Source organism: Adiantum capillus-veneris, chromosome 26 (assembly GCF_014529385.1).
Source record: "Adiantum capillus-veneris isolate H3 chromosome 26, ASM1452938v2, whole genome shotgun sequence".
NCBI classification, from domain to species: domain Eukaryota; kingdom Viridiplantae; phylum Streptophyta; class Polypodiopsida; order Polypodiales; family Pteridaceae; genus Adiantum; species Adiantum capillus-veneris.
In genome coordinates, this window is record NC_140956.1 from 13,086,695 (window position 1) to 13,109,339 (window position 22,645).

The 22,645-nt window shown below is 44.8% G+C and overlaps 1 protein-coding gene across 2 annotated transcripts in view; it reads right to left on the reverse strand.

The window, feature by feature from the left end:
- Window positions 1–797: 797 nt before the first annotated feature.
- MAP1A (methionine aminopeptidase 1A) overlaps window positions 798–22,645 on the reverse strand; it is a 44,491-nt gene continuing 22,643 nt past the window's right edge. For both annotated transcript variants that reach the window (XM_086502331.1, XM_086502332.1), the window contains 10 exons: window positions 3,379–3,478; window positions 3,217–3,268; window positions 3,078–3,119; window positions 2,893–2,954; window positions 2,665–2,763; window positions 1,823–1,896; window positions 1,670–1,739; window positions 1,520–1,585; window positions 1,332–1,420; window positions 798–1,260 (listed from right to left, as the gene is read on the reverse strand). In XM_086502331.1, the coding sequence (XP_086358457.1) occupies window positions 1,183–1,260; window positions 1,332–1,420; window positions 1,520–1,585; window positions 1,670–1,739; window positions 1,823–1,896; window positions 2,665–2,763; window positions 2,893–2,954; window positions 3,078–3,119; window positions 3,217–3,268; window positions 3,379–3,478 (732 nt within the window). In that variant the 3' untranslated portion in view covers window positions 798–1,182. The remainder of the gene's footprint in view (window positions 1,261–1,331; window positions 1,421–1,519; window positions 1,586–1,669; window positions 1,740–1,822; window positions 1,897–2,664; window positions 2,764–2,892; window positions 2,955–3,077; window positions 3,120–3,216; window positions 3,269–3,378; window positions 3,479–22,645) is intronic.

Sequence of the window (22,645 nt, forward strand, 5' to 3'; positions counted from 1 at the left end):
CATTCTAGTGAGCTTGCTGGATGCATTGTTTTTTAGCGGAGCAGTTACTTTGTGGTCCAAGACACTTCAAGCAATATGTAATTTCAACTGCGTCCCTTTGACCCCAGCCCTAACATCCTGAACACATACAAGCTGGTTTATCGCATTGCAGTACTTCTAACCAAATGCCCAAACTTTGCCCATTCCTCGTTGTGAGCTTCCCATGTCTACAGATTCCCTTCAGTGTCAACATGTGTAAGCATATATTCAGGTATTCGGTGGAGGATTTGAACTAGTTATTCTAGTACATGGCTTTCCCCTGTGATTGCCTGATCCTCTTGTATCCCAAGAGTTCTTTCACAACCAGATTTGCTATTTGTAAAGCCTACGGGCTCCTCGTGGTTTTTGTGATTGTTTTGTGTAATACTAATACAGAGAGAGAGAGAGAGAGAGAGAGAGAGAGAGAGAGAGAGAGAGGTGGCACCAATTTCCCTTGAGCATGCTTACCGTTGGGAAGTTTTTCATCTTCAAATAAGACTTCTATGACCTTTGAATGGTAGATACAACAAAACCCTCTACATGTTGTAAGATGCCCACAATCACTATACACCTAGGCAGTATGTTAGAAGGGGTTCTCCCCTATTTCAAGACCATGGGGGCTTCTGCCTTGAAGATGCTCTGCTCAAACCATGTCTTGGCTATGTTGGTTCTTTGTAAATGAGCGTCTTTTGCCCTATGTATAAACGTGATGTGCGAAAAGGGAGATTTTGACATCAATGCCATACATTTTCCACAAAAAAAGGACGACGAGACCAAAATTATACTTCCAAAATTTTTTCCATGTACTGAATCCTCAGATCTCAACAGGAAGTTTAGACTTTTGTTCAGATTTGAAAAAGGTAGTGGCTTTACTTAGCTTGTGCCATGTACATAATTATGCACAACAGTTACCGCTATTCCAAGGCTATAAAATTGTTTGAGAGCACCAATAACAACCAATAGGTATTTTACACAGGCCAATGTGAATATGTGCACGGCAGGCCTGTAGCTATTCATTTCCTTAAGAGACTTCAGAAAATAGGTTGGCCGATCCGCCTGTCACTATTCACATACCTGCTATTTCAAGAATTAGGTGAAGTTAATTTCACCCATGGTTTTTAAAGGCCAAGAAAACACCCATGATCGAATTCGGGAAGTTTTTAATCACTGGCACAGCCATGGAAAAACATCTGGTGACGTTGGCAAGCGTGCTGTGAGGACGTCTACACCTGTTTCTGTCACCTGCAAATGTTGAGAGATTGAATGAGACCCCCTGCGCGTCATGAGAAAAAGGGGAGGATGAGAGTGCTTACGAGCAGAGTGTGCTCAAATTGAGCACTTCGCTTCCCATCGGTAGTGACAGCAGTCCAGCCATCTGGCCACATTCGATCTCGCCAGTTTCCTGTGATAAAACAGATAATTGCACTCGCACTCCCCTTTTAGAATGCTGATTTGGCCAACAAAAGAAACAACCACAGCAAACACTTTCAATCTGCCAAACCTGTATTTATCATTGGCTCGATTGTGAATATTTGTCCAGCCTTCATTACCCCAACAGCTTTATTCTCTGCTTTCAATTAAGAACAAACAAGGAGCCACATGAGTTACAACTGTTATAGTATATCTCGGTAGACGGTCCTGGGAAGGATACTAGAATAATGAGGTATATTTGGAGCGCAATGAAAAAGCTCCCCAATGCCATGCCCACAGTAGGACTTTACCTGAAAAGAAGGTAGAATTATGAGAGAGAGCAAGGAGCAATCCAAACACATAAAAGACAGGCATGGGATTCAAGAAGCTTTACCACAGAAAACCCAGACAAACATGCATGTCTATTGATAACTTCACCAACCTCTCGATATCGCACTCCAGGTTTAACTGAAAACATCAAAAAGAAATTTTGACTTCAAAGTGGCTTGTTAAGCACAAACAAGATTCGGCAGTGCTTTTTTAGGCTGGCACTACGGTTTCACCACATGAGAGGATATGATGAGCAGGTAAAATACAAGTCTTATGTCTAATTCTTGCAAGCAGGGGTCACAAACCAACCTAGTCAACAATAGTCACAAGGCACTATCTCTACTCCTGAAATGTCTAAAGAATTGTTTTGAAGAACGATAGTCCCAAGGCACTATTTCCACTCTTGAAATGTCTAAAGAATTGTTTTGAAGAGAAGGTAAACATCTCCTAGTTTTTGGAAAACTATATACTGCATGATGTTAGACGTATTCTTTTTCAATTCTGAGCAATAATTTTGTGTCCTACTAGAAACCATGGACCTTTGAAATACCCTAATGTCTGTTGCAGCAGGTTCTGCCTGTGAATTGCCCATCTGCCTAGGTATAACCACTCGAGGGAAAGTAACACACTGCCAAGAATTGCCCCAATGAGCAGCCCTCATAATGAATCTCGATTTGTTAAAGCAGGCACACTAACTGGAAGAACATAAAAATTTAGACTTTTGTGGGGACACGCGGCTAAAATATTGTTAGCCCTGAATTGAAGACAGCAAATGTCCAGTAGAAGAATGACACATTGGCTGTATTTAGGGTACCAGTGCAGTCTCCCAGAAAAGCAGCATGCTCTTTGCAAGCTGAACTTCCTCAAAAATTCATCTACCAAACATACACTTTTGAAATATCTTACCAATTGCAATTGCTTTCTCTAGACATTCATACGTGCACCGAACGAGCTGCTCAGATGCTTTATCAACTTTGCCAACGAAAAAGGTTTCATTGAGGTCACCTGAAATAGTTTCAGCAAACAACCTTGTACTGTTGTATCATTGCATAGGAAAAATGTTATGTATGTACCGACATATGAGCGCGTTTTGCAAGAATAAAAGTTCAGGGCAAAGACAGCTCTAATACTTACCATGACAGCCATTCAGATGGACTGTTACATCAACATTCACTATGTCACCATCTTCCAAGCGCCTGAGAGACAACGTCTACCAAGCTTCAGACACACTATTTATGCTCTTGAGCAACACAGTATTCAGTGAAATTTAGGCAAAATACTCTTTGGTCCACTCTCATCAAAACCAAAGATGGACTAACCTGGAGTCCGGAATACCATGACAAATTACCTCATTGACAGACCTGGAACAATATGAACAGTATAAACGCGTCATCCTAAGCTTAGGAATTGCGGAAAAGAAAGTTAAACAAAGCAAAGGGAAAAAGGTCACAGACGTACGTGCAGCATGATTTTGGAAAGAAATAATAATTTAATGGCGAAGGATACCCTCCTGTTAAATCATACATCAACACAGGCAGAATGGCTCAAAATGTGACGTAATTTTTTTTCTCCTGTTCCTCGTTAATAAATCTCTGAAGAGAAGAATGGTGCTTTTCTTACCTGCAGCAATTGTAGCTTTATGAACAACATCGTCAATCTCATCAGTTGTTACTCCTGGCTTGATAGCTCTTGCTGCAGCATCAAGAACTTCCCTTGCCACCTGCAGCAACCGGAGTCTTGAAATATTGCTCATGATATTTAGCTGGTCCCATCTCATGCAAGAGCATGACAAAAAAACTTCTTTCAATGCGCTAATCCTAAAGTTATTCTAAACTCTACAATGTACCTTTACGACAGTTATTTCATAGTACTATGAGCCTACAACTAGTAGCGGCATCATGATGCATTGTACATTATATGCAAGTCACATATCATTCCATGCTTAAATTGCGTAGTGTTCTTTGGTGATTCATTTTACCTGTTTCAGGGACATGTCACCATCTGTATCGACTAATTAACATCTTCAAGTTAATGCTCCTCCTATCCTTGATTAACGTATGAACACTAAGCGCCACTTATAGTGCTCCCTTGATTAATGTATGAACAGTAAGCGCCATTTATAGTGCTCCCTTGACTCAACCTCTTTGGGACACAACGGGCATTGTGAAGATTCAGGGTAATCATATATTTCATTAATACTTCAAGACTTGAAAACTCTTGAAGTTTTTAAGAATCTTAACTCACAAAAATTGAGAATTTGACGATGCCAAAGAAGGTAGAATTTGATCTAGTCATCGAGATCAACATTTTGAGGCAAATGGATGTCGATTCTGATCATCTTGAAAATATAGGTTTTTGAAAGAAAAGTTCATTATTTTGGAGTGTTCACTATTGACTTGTCACAACTGGATGATGCGGCATGACCTAGACCAGACCTGAAGAGAGGAGAAGAGAGTTGACCCGGAGTAGTTCTGAAAAACGACAATGTACCTCTATGGACTATGAGCCTGCAACAAGCAGTAGCATCTGAACATTGTATGCAAGTCCAATTCCATTGTGTTCTTTGGTGATTCATGTCCTTTACCTGTTTTAGGGGCATGTCACCAACTACTTACCATCTTCATGTCAATGCTCCTATCCTTGATTTATAAAATAAACCCTTTTCATAGCAGAGTTTTTAAAGTAATCTCCCTGAACGAGGACACTGGCAAATATCCCAAAACCTCTGGCAGTAGTCATCCAACGTGTCTTAGTCATCCTCAGATGATGCCAAGCCGTGATGACCTCCTAAGAAGACGATGTCAAACTGCTGTATAAACTCAAGGGCTCGATGGGTGTCCTGATAGCCTGAAAAACTTGTCAAACCTGACGGCCTGACCCCCTTCCTTGAACTTCTTGCTCATCTATACATTGTCAGAAGAGGACAAGCTCTCCTCCTCTAAACTGCTAAATGGCCTCCCATGCCTTCTAGACTTTTTCAGAAATCTGCTTTTCTTGCTTCTTCTCCGTTTCTTCCACCTTTTCTCATCATCACTGGAACTAGAGGACGACGGACTGTCCGAACTCTCTAAAGACGAAGAAAAATATGAGTCATCCTCAAAACGAGCACTCTTCTTGGATTTGTGTACCACCTCGAAAGTCAACTTCCGGCCCAAATAACTCGAGAAATCCCCTGATTTCCTCTTCTTCTGAGAGTGCTTCAAGCCTTTCATTATCTGGTTCATCTTCTTTTCAAGAGCTTTGTCCAGCTCTATCTACAAGTACAGTTTCCGCTTTTCTGCACTCGTCTGTCCTTTCACCTTTCTTCCCGACCAAGGGAGAGTCTATGGTCTCACACCATCTCGAGTGAATCTCATCAATCGGGTAATTCTTCAGGTGTTTCGCAAATTTCGAGTCTCTGGAGTACTTGATCAGTCTTTTCACAAACGTGTCAACTTGCAAATGACGTTTGTACTCCACTCTAGTAAAATTCCCGACCGAAAATTGGCCCAAATCTTCATTGTTTTCTTCAGTTCCCGCTCCGGGTTTCAACTTTTCTTCGCCTCCCCGTTGAGAGGTGTTGTCTTTGTCAGATTCTCTACTGCAAAAGGGATCGGATCCTCCATAGAAGAAGAATCTTCATGAGCTCTCATACCAATGTTACAGGCTTGGACATAGGGTTTTAGGGCCTAGGCCCCTCGGCCGGTGCTATGAAGTTTTGTTAGGTTCTGTAACAGACTTGGACACTCCCAAGTCGCGAATCTACCACAACACACGCAAGAGAACTGAAGAAACTGAACAAAACTGAGAGAGAGATGACACGGCACGACGAAGTTCCGCGCCCAGAGAGATTGGGCCCAAAGGTACTAGGAAATTAACTCAAAAGGGCAAACCAGACATTTGGCAGCTCCAGAACTCAGCTACGAGACACCTCAGCTGGGGACGCCCAAATTTGAGAGAGAAGGCTGTTTGGGGCTGCCTCCTCCTTCATTGTGAAGCCTACGGTGTGCGTGTGTGTGAGTAGTGGGTGCAGGTTTACAGCTTTAATGGAAAGCTTGCCTTCTCCTCTGTTCTATGTAGCACGATGACTCCGCACTCGTGCACCTCTTCATGCGCGATTGCCGAGGCAAGAGCCTCTTGTCCAGGTACTGGATTAGCTAATTGCTAATCCCCCGTAGGTACAGGTTGATTCGGAGAAATTTCACTCGAGAAATCTCCTCCAAATCAAAGGGCAAGTAGCCCTATAGGTGCGGGAGCTCGAGGGCTTGCTAGGATGCGACCGGCACGTGAAACGAAGCCCAAAACAGGGAATTACAGCCTGCTGTGTGTTTTTGCAGGATTGGCATTTTGGCCGTTTTTGTTGCCTAACAATTCCACAAGCTTCGGGGAAGCTAGGGAATCGTCGTACAGGTGTTCTGGTGCATTTTAGTGGCCGAAAACAGAAAATTCAGTGTCATGTAATTTCTCGCCAAGTTTATCTAATGCGCTGGGAAGTCACCTATCGCATGGAGATTTTGTCTGTGAAGCCTTCTACAGTTACTATGCTGCAAAATTGGGCTAGAGTAGGCCATTTTCAGCCCAATAAAAGTGGGACAGCAGGTAGGAGTCTAGCTGCCAAGTCGTGGTTTGTTTAAAGTGTTAAATTTCAGTCACAAGTTTATTCGTGAAGTTCCTCTGTGTCGTAAAGTTAATCAGCGTAAAGATCAGGTGAAAGCCAAATTCTACCGCCCTTTAGTGAGTCTACGGGCGGGTTTCAAAGACATAGCCTTGGTCACTTATTGTGTGTTGCATGTGGATCACACCTCTGTGCTGATCAGCTTTGTACATTTATCTTGAGGCTATGGAAGACTTCTCTAATGTTCTATGAAATGACATGGTATGTTAACGTCTTCGAAAGGCCAAAATGACCTATGAGACCAAAAGGTTACATCCATGTGTGACTCTAGTACGGTGTCTAGGGAACATAAAGATAAAAATAAATGAGGGTACCTAGAGTGCGTAGGTATGTAAGCTGAACCGATACCCTCATCATCATCGTCATCATCCTCAACACATAAAACATCAGCTCAAAACATATGGGGAGGGATACAATCACATGAGGGCTAATGAGGTGCAAAATGGAGAAAGTAGACAATGGCAACCGCCGACCATCCATAAACTCTCTCATGGGTCTCTACACTATGGCCTCAATGTCCTCCATGTTCAGCTCTTTTAGGGATTTTTTTTTCGGGGGGGGGGGGGGGGGGGAGGGGGGGTTGTTTCGTCTCGCTATTGCTCAATGATGCTCCGTAGATGTAGACCTCGTCTACGAGGTGAAGATCCTCGCATCCTCGAGCGGCCAAGCTGGATGGCTGGATCAAGAAGGATGCCCCAATGACGGTGTGATTGGGTAACCTGTGGTGGGCCATCCCGAGTAGTCCCTCTCTAAAAAGTAGTGATCTACCTCTTTGTGTATATATACATAGAGAGAGAGAGAGAGAGAGAGAGAGAGAGAGAGAGAGAAGAAGAAGAGTATTTTAACGTAGTAGGAAACTATCCCAAGAGACCTTAAAGATCTATCCGACGTGGCACGTTGAACTCAAGACCTGCTATTCAAGAGGGAAATGGCATAATCAATCTACCACACTTGGGTGATACAAAGGTATATACCACATTCCTCTTTTTATTAGCATACACCCGCCCGCGCACACACACCCCCCGAGAGAGAAATGAAATGAAATGTTATATTAAACGTCTTCAAAAGGCCAAAATGAACTATGAGACCAAACTGATACAATCCTTGTGGATCTAATGCAATGTCTGGGTACAAAAATAAAATGAAGTAAAGTGAAAGACTCAAACTAAAAGACTCAAATCGTCAACCTGAAAATCATCATTTGTAACAGACTTGGACACTCCCAAGTTGAGATTCTACCACGACACCACAAGAAATCACTTCAAAACAATTCACAGTTCACAATTGATTCGACACTGGCCCGGCGGAGTTCCATGCTTAGAGATATTGTCCCCAAAGACTAGCGTCCCTTTCGGTATTTCTTTTTGTATTAATCTGCAACTCAAAGTACAAAGGAGTGGTCAGGACTCACTCTCAGACTCTGCGTCCAGATGCTCTGAGAAGTGAGAGCCCAACAACTCTTATAAAGGTTTACAAGGGATGCTAAAAGCAGAGCCCAAAAGCTTCAAAATCAAAAGCCCTTTTGAAAATAAAGCAAAAGAGGTCTCTCTCTCTCTCTCTCTCTCTCTCTCTCTCTCTCTCTCTCTCTCTCTCTCTCTCTCTCTCTCTCTCTCTCTCTCTCTGTGATTCTCTTGCGTAAATAAATCAAGGCAAATTTGCGTAGAAAAACAGCCCTGCACTGCGTAGCCAAAAGCTGCCTCAAAAAGCTGCTTTTCCGTACAGTTGTTGCCGCAAAAAGCGCCGCAAAACGTAGACGTCCGTACAACAGGCCACGTCAACATTTCTGGCATCCGTACAGTGCCTGCCACGTCAACATAGTAGGACTGCCTGCCACAAGGAGTGTGTGTGTGTGTGTACTAGGTAGCCAACAGCCACATCACCAATTTGTGACATACCCCCCTCTTGAAAGCATTGTAATCGCCCTCGATTACGCCTGCAAAACAGACAGAAGCCATAAACTGTCTTAGCAGACACTGACTGTCAGTACCGACGCACTAGGAACACACATCTAGCACATATACCAGTCGACAGTCATATCACAAGACATCACTAAACATCACATGACAAATCACATTCAACATTCATTCGGATCTCAAACCATAATTTATCGGCAATGCAATTAGCAATGGCATCTAGATCCACTCAGGACCTCAGAGATGCCCGATTGACTAATTCCTATTGTAACCATGGAAGATCGTTCAGACCAAAATGCTGCAGTCATTTCGTCTATCAGTTCCTGCACTTCAACAAGTGCAGGACAAATCAGTATCATATTATCGAGAATTCCAGTTCATAAAGTCATTACAACAGAATACTGTCAGCTCTCAGTATCCCTGAAGCTCAAAGAGACATCAGTGACTCTAATATCAAAAATCGAGGCATCTGTTGACAAAGGAGCGGAGTAACTCCCCTCCTGTGCATACCCACTGCATAGATTTCCAGCCAAGCTGAATTCGAGGTTCCATTTGGAATAGACTATGCTAAACCAAAAGCTTCAAGGTAAAGTTTCACAATATGAATAGTATCAGCTAGGTCCTCCTCCTCCATCCACTTCGCATCCAATGCAGGATAGTTCTTGAGTTCAACCAAGAACTGCCTTATCACTCTACCCTTAATCTTTCTGTCTCTATGTGCCAATATCTGTTCTGAAACAAAGATCTCCTCGTTTTCTTCCACTTCGGGTTGTTGATCAGGCTCCCCATCTTCGGGCACCTCGCCTTTAAAAGACCTCAAGAGACTCACATGAAAAGCATTGTGAATCCTCCAAGTTTTGGGGCTTCAGTCGGAAGGAGACATCATTGATCTTTTGTTAGATCTGGAAAGGTCCGTAGTATTGCATACTAAGATTTGGAAAAAGCCTCTCCTTTCCCTTCTTCTTTCTAAGGCGGCATTCTCAAAACATAAGAGCACCCAATCATCCTCCTTCAATTTCAAATCGCGACGGTGGCGATCTGCTGCCTTTTCCTGTCTTTCTTGAGATTTCTGCAAAGTCTCGCGGACCTTGGCAAAAGCCAAGTCCAAGTCGTGCGTGTACTCATCGGCTTCAAAAATCTTATCTTTCGTGCTTAGGAAGGGTGGAACCTTCGTAGCACCTTCAATAATCTCAAATGGCGCCTTCCCCGTCGAAGAGTGTATCGTGTTATTGTAGGCAAATTCACCAAAGGTAAATACTTTTCCCATTGAGTCTTCCGATCCGAGATGTAAGACTTCAATAAATCTAGTACCACTGAATTAGCAATCTTAGATTGCCCGTCAGTCTGCGGGTGGAACGATGACAAGAACTGTAACCGTGTGACTGTTCTCCCAAATAGCCTTCCAAAACAAACTCGTAAATTTGGGATCCCTGTCGGAGACAATCGTCTCGGGCATGCCATGTAATCTGAAGATATGGGCCACAAACAATCTCGCTAAGTGATCGGCTTGACTATTTTCTTCACTGGAATGAAATGAGCTTGCTTACTAAACCTGTCAATAACAGTCCAAATACCATCATGACCACTCTATGTTCTCGGGAGATCAAAAATGAAATCCATTGCAATACTTTCCCACGAACAGGTGGGGATGGGTAAAGGCTGTAACAATCCCTGTGCTTTATGCCTGTCAAACTTGACCTTCTCGCATACCAAGCAATTGCGCACAAACTCGTCCACATCCTTCTTGAGTCCTGGCCAAAAGAAGTATCTCTCTACCCCTTTCAAGGTGGTAGCAATGCCGCGGTGCCCGTAAAAGGTGGACAGTGGCATTCGGTCATAACCTTTTCCCTCAACGGCTGTGTAACGCACAACATGGTTTTCCTCATTAAGTAGCCATCCCGAATGGAATATCCCGCCACTGTCTCCCCATCCCATATCCGCGTGAAAATGTCTGCAAAATCTGTATCCGTGGCATACTGATCGACCATATCCTCGAAGCTCCTATGATATAGCGCGGAAATAGCCAGAACCAACGACTTCCGAGACAAAGCATCTACCACCAAATTCTTATGTCCCTGAACATGGACAATCTCGAAGTGAAATTGTGACAAGATGTTCACCCACCGCATCTGCTTTTTCGAGATGCTTCTGTGACAAGAAGTAGCGTGAACTCTGATGGTCTGTAAAAACAGTAAAATCCGCTCCGAGTAGGTAATGCCGCCACTGAGTAAGAGCATGGATAACCGCCAAAAGCTCTTTCTCATAAATCTGTACTGTCAATTCCGGCCTTGAGAACAATCCGCTCTCGTAGGCAATGACATGGCCTTCTTGCATTAAGACGGCACCTAGACTACGACCACAAGCATCACAATATACTTCAAATGATTTCTGCAAGTCCGACAAAGCCAAAGCTTGTCCTGTAGTCAATTTCTCTTTCAATGTCTGAAAGGCAGTCACCTTTGTGGGTCCCCACGAGAAAGGGACTCCTTTCTGTGTGGAAATATGCAAAGGGGAAGCAACCTCTGCAAACTTTCAAATGAACCGCCTGTAGTACAAACACAAGCCCAAGAAGCTTCTAACTTCATGGACATTCTTCAAATCGGGCTAATCACGGATAGTCTCTATCTTGGCCAAGTCCATCTGCACTCCTGCTGCTGTTGACACAATGTGTCCCAAAAAGTGTATCTCTAGTAGGAAAAATTCACTTTTCTTCGCATTAATCACCAACTTGTGATCTCGTAATGCCTAAAAGACCTGTAGCAGATGTTCTCTATGTTTTGCCTCATCTTTGGAGAAAACAATGATGTCGTCAAAGAAAGTGATAGTCTGCACTCTCGAAAAATCATGTCCATTATCCGCTTAAATGTCGCAGGAGCATTGGTTAGGCCAAAAGGCATCACCAAAAACTCAAATAACCCAAAAGTCGTCCGAAAGGCTGTCTTGTAGACATCTCCCAGCGTGATTCGGATTTGACGATATCCGCTCTTCAAATCGATCCTACTAAAGCACGAGGATCCCTGCAGTCGGTCAAGAAGATCATGGATCCTAGGAATCGGAAATCTGTTCTTGATGGTGATTTTGTTGAGAGCTCTATAATTGATGCACATTCTCCAAGATCCGTCTTTCTTCAAAACCAACAACACTGGAGAGCAGTACGGTGAAGTACTGGGCTAGACAAGACCCTTTTCCAAGAGGTCTTTCACTTGGTTCATAATCTCTTCGTTCTGGGCTCGGCTCACATGGTAAGGTGGCCGGTTCGGTGGTGTGCTTCCAAGTATCAGATCAATGGTATGATCCTCACGACGAGCGGGTGGTAACTCACCTGGTAGGCCCTCTGGAAAGCAATCGTCATGAGTGTGGAGAAAATCTTGGCGTTCTTTATCAAGTTCAGACATATTTGTCCTATTCTCATCATTCATCTCTCTCAAGAAGATCGAGTAAACAAGCAGACTGGATTTCATTAATTTTGAAATGGTCGAAGCCGATACAATAGGGACAGACTCGCCCTTAAGTTTCACATCAAGTACAATGGTTCTGCCCTTCTCTGTGGTCAAAGTCGCTTTTCTCGCCTGATAGTCGACCACCGCGTTGTTCTTGTGGTACCAAGGAATTCCCAAGAGGACATGTCACATCACAACCTTCCAAAGGCATTATGTAGAAGTCCTCGTGCCCCAAATGAAACCGGCCCGTGGTGGGGCAGTAGGCGTTGGCTTTCACCTGAAATTCTTTACTTTAGACACACACAGAGAGAACGTGCGAAGGAAACCTACAACGGGAATTGACACTTAAGCACACACATGGCTCGGAAGCTAGAATGCCCCGAGAAGACGCCGACAACCGGTAGGCCCCAAAATTGGCGCCCCTTTCGGTATTTCTTTATTCTTCGAGAGGGTAAATTACAAAGTAAGGTCCTGGGAATCCTTTACCTGTATCACACTAGATACTACCTGATTTGGCCAAATTTCGGCAACATAACAACCCCAAAACTTGCGCGAAATCAATTCCCCTTCTGGATCTCACTTGCATTGGCGTAAACCCTCTGATTCCTACCCAAAAACAGTAAATTCAGCTCGCTGTATTTACTGGTTTTTGCCCTGTTTTCAGCCCCAAACAATCCTCTAATTGTCCTTTGCCAGTGGGGCATGATTCCCAAAGGTTCTGGCATCCATATGGCTCAAAAACAGTCAATTTACAGCGCATACACAGAGCTGAAAACGCACCTATATGGTGAGGTTATGACCCTCACCGGTGCCTGCTTTCGAGTAGCACTTAGCTACCCCTGTTCCTGCTCAAGGAGGCTCTTGCCTCAGCACAAAAGCAAGAAACCACACAGCTGTACATCAGTCAAATGAAGAGCCCTCTTTTAGGGCATCACATGACTGCACGGAGGGGAGAGAGAGAGAGCAGTGTGTAGTGTGCAAGTCATCACTCCTAGCACCACACTGTACATAGAGAGGAAAGCAAGCACTCCATAGCTCTTAACCTTTGAGAGGTTCTCAATGAAGCATCCCCCCAGCATAAATCGAGTGTCCCCTCTGCTGCCCTTGACCAGTAATGCATTTGTGAACAAATAGATGTAAAAAGGGAAAGATTTCCATGGCTGCCAAAACCTGCGTATCGCTGAAAACGCAGCAAAACAGCCCTGTAAACATGCATATGATGCCTTCCAATGCTGAAAATGAACTCCTTGGTCCAAGGTAAAGTCCTTGGTTCTGTTCTCCCAGACTTGGTAAATTGACCAAAAAGTGCCACTTGGCACTCATACATGCAATTTCCGCGCATTGGGCTTCCTGCTTAAAAATCTCTCAACTGGTGCATGAGTTGACTTTATAGTAGAGTACTAAAATGTTTCCCTGGTCATATCGAAGGTAATGACGAGAACACATTTCACGAACCAAAATAGCAGTTTCCTAAATTTTAGGAAATGATTCCGTTGGGCTCCCACTGGTCATGTGACCATCTATCCTCATTGGGACCGCATCCAAAAGTGCAATGTGGCCCAACTGTCGGATACTTTCTGTTGGTGATCCCACCTTGACTTTATGCCTTTATTGAGTTCACTTCCTAGTATCCACCAACTTGCTAAGTTCGACGGGGGGACCTACATGATCTTGAACTGAGCCTAGACATCCTTTTACTTTACGAGTTCCAGTGCCGACCAACTTCCGTCTGCGGGTGAAACTACCGTTCACATTGGCCATACAATGTCCGACCATTTGCAACTTCAAAAAGAGGGTCTCAAAATTAAACAAATATCATTGGAAAGAAACCAACAACTAAGGTTAGCAGTTGCCACGTCCTCATGAAATACCCCCCTCTTGAAATCGCAAACGTCCTCGATTGCATACCATAAATACATGCCACCGATGAACTTGTGTTGTTAGCACTCTTTTATCATCGCATGTATCCACAAGAAAGGTCGTAACACATAGATACAAATGACTTAATGAGACCTTTATACTTTTGTCATTTCCATTTATTACACTGAATTCATATGTACATATGATGTACTAGCTCTATCATTACCCCTTCTTTGCACATGTTGGGTTGGGGCATAAGTAGGTTGTAACCCAAAGGCCTCAAGGTAAAGCTGCAATATATTTGGTGACTCTGACAGTTCATGCTCTTCCATCCACTTTCCATCCATAGGTGGATAGTTCTTGAACTTCACCACATAGCATCTTGCAACCTGTCCCTTAACTTTGTACCTGTGCAACAGGCTCTTGCCTCTCCAAACGAGCATAATTCCACGATACTCTGACGTACTACCCACGACCAAGCGAGCTAGAATTTCAAGATGATTTACCAATGCGTCATAGAATCCAAGCAATCGCCTCAGAGAATTGGCAAGCAGCGTGTCACCTAGCAGACCACATCACTCCCGCAGGAGATCTAGTGGCCAATCTACCACCGTGAGACCTCTCCCTATCTCATCTTGGTTCATACTTGCAAACCCTAAAAACGCAGCAAAAAATCAGCCCCAATTTGACCACTTTTTAGCAGGGCGTACATGCAGAATTTCCTATATGTCCTGTGAAGAGGAGCCCTCTTCCATAATGCCCTTCCCTTTGTCGGCCATAGTGTAATCCCACGTTCCTGCACTCTGTGTCTTTACCCAAAACAACCAAGGCTCACTTTTTGAGGAAAAAGTGATTGATGTCCCGGCAACGGAACCATGAAACCGGCCCGTGGGGCAGTAGACGTTAGCTTTCACCGGATTCTTCAACACTTGACTTTACGACACAAAGCAATGATTTAAAAGGAACCTGTAACTGAGACTGAATCACACTTCAAGACAAATAGCACGGCCAGGAAGCTAAAATGCTTCCAAGCAGTCAGCGACACCTGTAGGCCCCAAAGGTTGGCGCCCCTTTCGGTATTTCTTTATTCTTTAACAGAGGGAATAAAACCTGTGATTCCCTACAGGCTGCCCCGCACAATCTAGGCTGAATTCCATATGTTCCGGCCCGATTTCGACAGCATAACTGTACTAGGACTCTTCACAGTCAATATCCCCACGCATTAGATGACTTTCCCGACGCATACGGACACTTTGCAAAACCTGGCAAGAATCTGCAGCACGCTGAATTCTCTGTTTTCTGCCCCGAAAATGCGCCAGATCACCTGTACAACGGTCCCCTCGCGTCCCCGAACCTCCTGGGGGTAATTAGGGACCGTTTAGGGCCGAAACCCGAAACCTGCAAAAATACACAGCAGGCTGTAATTCCCTGTTTCGGGCTCCGTTTCGCGTGTCGGTTGCATTCGTAGCAAGTACTCGAGCTCCCGCACCTGTAGGGCTACTTGCCCTATGAATCGGACGAGATTTCTCACGTGAAACCTCTCCGAATTCACATGTACCTGCAGGGGATTAGCCACTAGGTAATCCAGTACCTGTGCAAAAGGCTTTTGCCATGGCAATCGTGCACACTCCTGACACCGCACTGTACATAAGAGGGAAACCATGCACTCCAAAGCTCTTTACCTGTAATAACACGTTCTCAATGAAGCATCCTCCCAGCATAAATCGAGCGCCCCCCTCTTCTGCCCTTCACCTGTAATGCATCTGTGAACAAATAGATGCAAAAAGGGGAAGATTTCCATGGCTGCCAAAACCTGCGTACCGCTGAAAACGCAGCAAAACAGCCCTGTAAACACGCATCTGATGCCTTCCAATGTTGAAAATGAGCTCCTTGGTCCAAGGTAAAGTCATGGGAAGCTCAAAAATGGAGAGAAATGGCTGAAAATCATAGTTAACAGCCTCCAAAACTGCTCCTAAGGGTCAATTACGAGTTCTGTTCTCCCAAACTTGGTAAATTGACCAAAAAGTGCCACTTGGCACTCATACATGCAATTTCCGTGCATTGGGCTTCCTGCTTAAAAATCTCTCAACTGGTGCATGAGTTGACTTTATAGCAGAGTACTAAAATGTTCCCCTGGTCATACCGAAGGTAATGACGCGAACACATTTCACGGCCCAAAATAGCAATTCCCTAAATTTAAGGAAATGATTCCGTTGGGCTCCCACTGGTCATCTGACCATCTATCCTCATTGGGACCGCATCCAAAAGTGCAATCTGGCCCAACTGTCGGATACTTTCTGTTGGTGATCCCACCTTGACTTTATGCCTTTATTGAGTTCACTTCCTAGTATCCGCTAACTTGCTAAGTGCGACGGGGAAACCTACATGATTTTGAACTGAGCCTAGACATCCTTTTACTTTACGAGTTCGAGTGCCGACCAACTTCCGTCTGCGGGTGAAACTACCGTTCACATTGGCCATACAATGTCCGACCATTTGCAACTTCAAAAAGAGGGTCTCAAAAATTAAACAAAAATCATTGGAAAGAAACCAACAACTAAGGTTAGCGTTTCCACGTCCTCGTGACACCAAATACTCCTGACAATGCAACCGAAGTTTGCCAATGATGACAGGTGTAATGGCTACGTCCCTGCCGGGTGCTGTTAGAACTGCGTCTACTAGTGGTCCCATCCGATCGGGTGTGATCTCGAGCCGCGCCGCCAATTCAGGTGAAATGAAGTTTGCCTCGGCTCCTCCATCAAAGAAAATCAGGGCTTCTTGGTCTTTCACTTTGCCCAAAGCTCGGCAAAGTTATGTACTCTCATCAATCGTGCTTGGGTCAGTACCCATGCAATCTGGAACCAATCCTACTGTCATTTTGCCTTTTCGTCCACGTTTCTTTCGAACCCTCAGGCCCGTCTTCATCCTTGTCGTTCTGTTCTTTCGGTGCCTTTTTAGGGCACTTCGTAGAGATATGCCCAGTTTCCCCGCATCCAAAGCACTTCCCCTCTTTGATGTAGAGAGCTCTCTGTGAAAGAGTAAGCTTGGGTCGTGCATCCTTTACTTTCTTTTCTGGGTTGCTCTTCTTCTTTCTACTTTCATTCTTCGAAGTCTGTCATTCCTTTGTGTCATGATTTCATCTATGGGGTGGGTCAAACTGCCTGAGTGAATGGCAAAACCCCCTTTCACATGACTAATCAATTCCTGAATGGAATCTGACTTTTGCTCTAAGCAGTGATCTCGGATCTCTCTAGGAAGTCCCAAGGTAAACCGCTCAATCTATTCCTTTAACGAGATCTTCTTAAATGAAGGGGCTGGTAGAAAAGAGCTCCAGAATCTCTCACAATATGCGTCCAATGAATCTCTCTTGGTCATCCAAAGATGGTTTCAAGCAGTTCGTATGTCACGTTCGTACTCTCAAGTAAGAAATAAAAAGCCTTTTAAATTTCAACCATTTAACTGGCGCTTTCTTGTTCAATAGAAGCGTGGACCACCAAGTTTGAGCATTTCCCCTGAAGTAAGAAGTAGCCCTCCGAATCTTGGAGTGCTCTGAGTAACGCCCTCCAGAGAAAGCTATGTCAAATTGTTGTATGAAGGCCAAAGCCTTTGAAGCATCTCGAAAACCAGAAAACGTGTCACATTTAAATGACTATCCACCTTCTTTGAACTCTGGAACCTTCTTGTTTCTATCTTCTAGAAAGTCATACTAGTTGGCTTTGTAAGAATTCTTCTTCTTTGCATAAAATCTGCGGTCGTCGGAGTCCGAACTATCTGAAGACGAGTCCTATGTAGAACTTTCCAAAACTGAGCAAGATTTAGACTTCTTTGCCTTTTTCTTGCCCTTTTGCTTTTTGCTTCGTTTTTTGCCTTTTCTGTCCTCTTCACTCAAATCGAAAGAGCTACAAGAACTCGAAGAAGAAGAAGAAGAAGAAGAACTAGGTAATCCTTCAAACCGCACACGGTTCTTTTGCTTTCTTGCCGAGGCAAAAGTAGATTGACGACCCAAATAACCCGAGAAGTCAGTTCCTTTCTTCTGCTTTTTGTCGTGCCTTTCTGCTTTGTTCTATGCGTCAAAAAGCTGAGAAATCAGTGCATCAACCACCTCTTCTAATTCTTGCTCAATAAACATCCTTAGAGTAGGAGGTTTCTTTAGTACTGGTTTGGGGGGGTGGTTCTGTGGTTTGCTGCCACTGTGCATACACCTCGTCGAAGGAGGTCTAGGTCATAAATTTTGCAAATTTCGAGTCCTTTGCAAAATTTAACATCGCCTTCCTTGCGTCGTCGATCAGTCGTCGACGCTCCATCTCTTCAAGCTCCGTCCGAGTAGGCCGAGGCGAGCCGTACTCCTCGCGTGAATCTTCTTCGTGATCTCCTCCCGCATCTCCAGATACAGAGGGAGTCGACTGATCTGTGTCTGAAGTCATAACTGCCGCGTAAAAAGTTTGGTATATACCACATTTCTCTTTTTATTAGCACACACCCGCCCGCGCACACACCCCTCGAGAGAGAAATGAAATGTTATACTAAACGTCTTCAAAAGGCCAAAATAAACTATGAGACCAAACTGATACAATCCTTGTGGATCTAATGCAATGTCTGGGTACAAAAATAAAATAAAGTAAAGTGAGAGACTTAAACTAAAAGACTCAAATCCTCAGCCTGAAAATCATCATTTGTAACAGACTTAGACACTCCAAGTCAAGATTCTACCGCGACACCACAAGAAATCACTTCAAAACAGTTCACAGTTCACAATTGATTCACACTGGCCCGGCCGAGTTCCATGCTTAGAGATATTGTCCCCAAAGACTAGCGTCCCTTTCGGTATTTCTTTTTGTATTAATCTGCAACTTACAAAGGAATGGTCGAGACTCACTCTCAGACTTTGCGTCCAGATGCTCTGAGGAGTGAGAGCCCAACAACTCTTATAAAGGTTTACAAGGGATGCTAAAAGCAAAGCCCAAAAGCTTCAAAATCAAAAGCCCTTTTGAAAATAAAGCAAAAGAGGTCTCTCTCTCTCTTTGATTCTCTTGCGTAAATAAAGCAAGGCAAATTGAGTAGAAAAACAGCCCTGCACTGCATAGCCAAAAGCTGCCTCAAAAAGCTACTTTTCTGTACAGTTGCTACCACAAAAAGCGCCGCAAAACGAGGGCGTCCGTACAGCAGGCCACGTCAGCATTTCTGGCGTCCGTACAGTGCCTGCTACGTCAGCATTTCTGCAAGCAGGACTGTCTGCCAGAGGGAGTGTGTGTGTGTGTGTGTGTGTGTATTGGGCAGCCAGCAACCACGTCACCAGTTTGTAACATCATCATCATCCATGCCCAGGATGCCCGGCATCGGGCGTTGTCCAAGAAAGTATTGCATCGGTTGCTGAAGGGCTTCGTCAATGTCCGCCTCTGTAAATAATCGTATTGGGCATCTCCCATGTCGTGCTCTTTGATGGAGCCTCCGTCGATGTCGTGGTCACTCCCGTAGACGTGGGCGTCTAGGTATTGCATAGGTGTATGTGCTAGTCGAGCTGTGCTGAACTGGAATGAGACCGTAAACGCGAGGAGAGCATGATCTAATGCTACCCCAATAGGCCTGGGCCCCATTGTAGAGTCTTAAATAGAGGGTATGAAACTGGGATGCGCCAAAACATAATCCACTTGTGCTGGCCCCATGTCTATGAGGAAAGCAAGTGAGCCCACTCGATGCCAAAAATCTGTGGAGGCCATTCAAGATGGCCAGTCCATGTGCAATCCCCAAATCTGTCAGATATCCCCATATCCAGAGTGCTCTTCATCCTGTGAACACCTGGCCAATCCCATATCACTGACATCCAATTCTCTCAACATTTCCTCTGAGGTATCGTAGAAAGTTGTCTGAGATTGGCCCGTCTTGGCATTATAGTCTCCCAAAAGAATGACATCTCCATCCCTAGAGAACTCCCATATGTCCTCATTCGATATCGTGTAGGGTGACTCTCCCTTGGGCGATGCATAATGAGATGTGCTGGGGGCAAAATAGCATATCGCAATGTAGAGTGGCCTCTCTATCTCTGCTCTCACTCTGACCCACATATATCTGGCCTGCTCATCCCTCCGAACAATACGAATGAGGGGTTGCAGCTCCTCCCTGAATAGGACTGCCACACCTCCTAACCCCCGTCCTCTATGCGATGATCTCACTTCTTGCCTACAAGTAGTCTTCCAATGGTATCCTGTCACTCTAGGTAATATGCCACCAGAAGTCTAATGCGTTTCCAAGTAAAAAATAATGTCTCTTCCCTTAAAGCTATCCTCAAATGCGCCTACATCTAGCGTCATTGATCCGTTACGATTCCATGCTGCCATATTAAGGCTGATCCCATAGATCTCCCATCGTCATGCGGTGTGTTTTCCCAACACCATTGCTCTCCCTCCCTGTAGAAAGCAATTTTTCCTTTCTCCCTCGCCGCCTTAATCTTTGGCATCAGCTCTTGCATGTGTGCTACTTGTGTTAGAGTGAGTCATCACCCAAAAATATCCCAGTTTGCTTGAGTGTTGGTCTCTTCTTCAAGAATTCCTCCCTAGCTTCTAGTGTAGGGAAACGTATAATGAGTGCTCTTTCCTTGGGCCTTCCTTTCTCATCACTTCCCTTCTTGCCAACTCTCCAAGCACTTGTGTGTGTGGGTTCAAAAATACCCATGCGCTTCAAAAGCTCTTGCACTTCTTCTTCTACTTTTCCCGTGTCTTTGTGACCTGTAACACGCACATAAAGGGCTCTAGTCTTTCTCTTTTGCTCCTCCTCAATTGTCATATTGATGATCGATGTCGATGTGGCTTCACGCATCTTATCTTTTCCTTTCTTTGCGTCCTCGATCCACTTTTCAGCTTTATCAACCTTATCTTGTGTTTTGAATAGGTGATCCGCCCACGAAGAGGTTGTTCGTGCCTTGTGCTCTTCCTCTTCTCGTAGAGTTTTCACCTGCTTCTTAATGCTTTCGAACTCCTTGATCATTGAGGGTTGATTTTCTGCCTCCTATGGGGGGGTATTTTTGCAAGCTACAAGGTCTCCCTTAAGTGCTTCAATCATTGCATCCTTTTCATTCATGCGTTCTTCCATTTTTTATTTCCAAGACTCAAACATAGCGAGTCCATCCTCTAATCTTTTCTGCATCACACATTCCATTACATTCACTTCTGCCCTCACAATCGTCTGCATTTCGGCCTTCAATGATGCGTACATGTCGTCACGCTTACTAAGCATCTCTTTGTCCAATTCTTTCCTCATATCTGCATACATAGGTTTTCTGTAAGTTTCCGAATTTGCATACATCTCTTTTTCAATGTCACCCCTCAAGAGGCTCGAGCAACTCCGCCTTAATCATCACCTGTACCTTCTCCTACATTAAGTCATCTTTGACTCTAGACAGTTTCTCTGCTCTCATAGAACCTGGCAATAGTGTGCTCTCTCGAAACCTCCACCTAAATGTCACTTTCGATTTAGGCAGGGTTTTATAAATGTTGTCATCCCCGACATCAACTGGTTGGTCCATCCTTGGGGCACCCGAAAATTCCTTGCGATGGGATTGTGTGTGGGCCTGTGAAGAGAGAGAGTGGCGACCTGTTGATGTGTGCCGCCTTCGACAGCCCGCAAAAATCTATTTTCGGGAGGAAAAGAGATTTTAACAACCCGGGCCCACTTGCTTGCGTATACGCACGCTTGTGTGATCTGTGTGTTGTGTGTGAGTTCGTGTGAACCATCCCTTAGAGGGGAGATTTTTACGATAGATGTCTTAAAACTTTGCACGATAGATGTCTTCAGCACTTTGCACAATAGACGTCTTGAGCACTGGCCAATAGAAGACAGGAAGGGAGTTGCTTGATAGATGGATAAAAGTCTGGCGACGTACACGATAAAAGAGGGAGAGGGTGGCATGGCCGTGTGGGCCTGTTTGTAGGGCTGGAGGACCCGGAAAGGCCGCAAGGGTAGAGGAGGAAAGGAGAGGGGGAGAGGGAGGGGGGGGCGATCGGCGGTGTTGCAAGGGCGTGTCGTGAGGGGGTGTGAGGGCGGGTAGTTGCTAGAGAGAGACCTTAGAGCTGCTGCCCATCACCATCCCTTAGAGAGAGAGAGAGAGAGCGCCAAGAAGCTACCCCGCAGGATTCACGTTTCGCATGCCCATCGCAATCCCTTAGAGAGAGAGAGAGAGAGAGAGAGAGAGAGAGAGAGAGAGAGAGAGAGAGAGAGAGCGAGATGAAATGGAATGTTATATTAACGTCTTCGAAAGGCCAAATCGACCTATGAGACCAAAAAGTTACAATTGGTGAATCTGATATCAAGTCCGAGTACAGAAAGTACAAAGAACTAACACTAGAAACATTAAGGAAATGAATCTGAAGCTGATTCGGAATTGAGATTGAGAGGGGGGGGCGGGGGGGGCGGGGGGAATGAAATCTCTCATTGGTTGCTGTCGAATCTCATCCACATCCTCCGTGGTCAGTACTCTTGTTGGGCGTCTTGCATGTCGAGCTAGAGTGATTTGTATCTTCTGCTGCAGCCTTCGTCGATGGTGGGAGACCCCTCGAGGTCGTGGGCGTCTTGATCTGCCTAGCTACATGACTCGGTCAATCAACGTACCTCTAGTGTGGGTGGGCTCTGAGATCTGATGTGGTGACTGCTCCTCTGCCTCTCCCCTGGCTTGTGTAAAGAAATCTGTGATTCGTCTTTGAGACTGTCTCTCCCCTGATGTCCTCAGCAAGCTCTCCCTGAGTCTGCGTATCTCTAGCAGGAACAATCCGAGACAACTCTAATCCTCGTATCTCATGACTCTAGAAAATGGTCCGAAGCCCTCTCTGAACAGACAGTGGTAGAGGCCGCGTATCTCATAGTACGCCGGGCAATGACATGTGTAGTGCAGCTCTGTCTCTGGTTCTAAGTGACATAGGTGACATATCCTGGCCCCTGCTGGCACCCCTCGAAATCGGCCCATCTTGATCTGGAGCTGATGTGAGGATGTGCATATCTGCCGAATAGCGCATCGCATCCCATGAGATAAG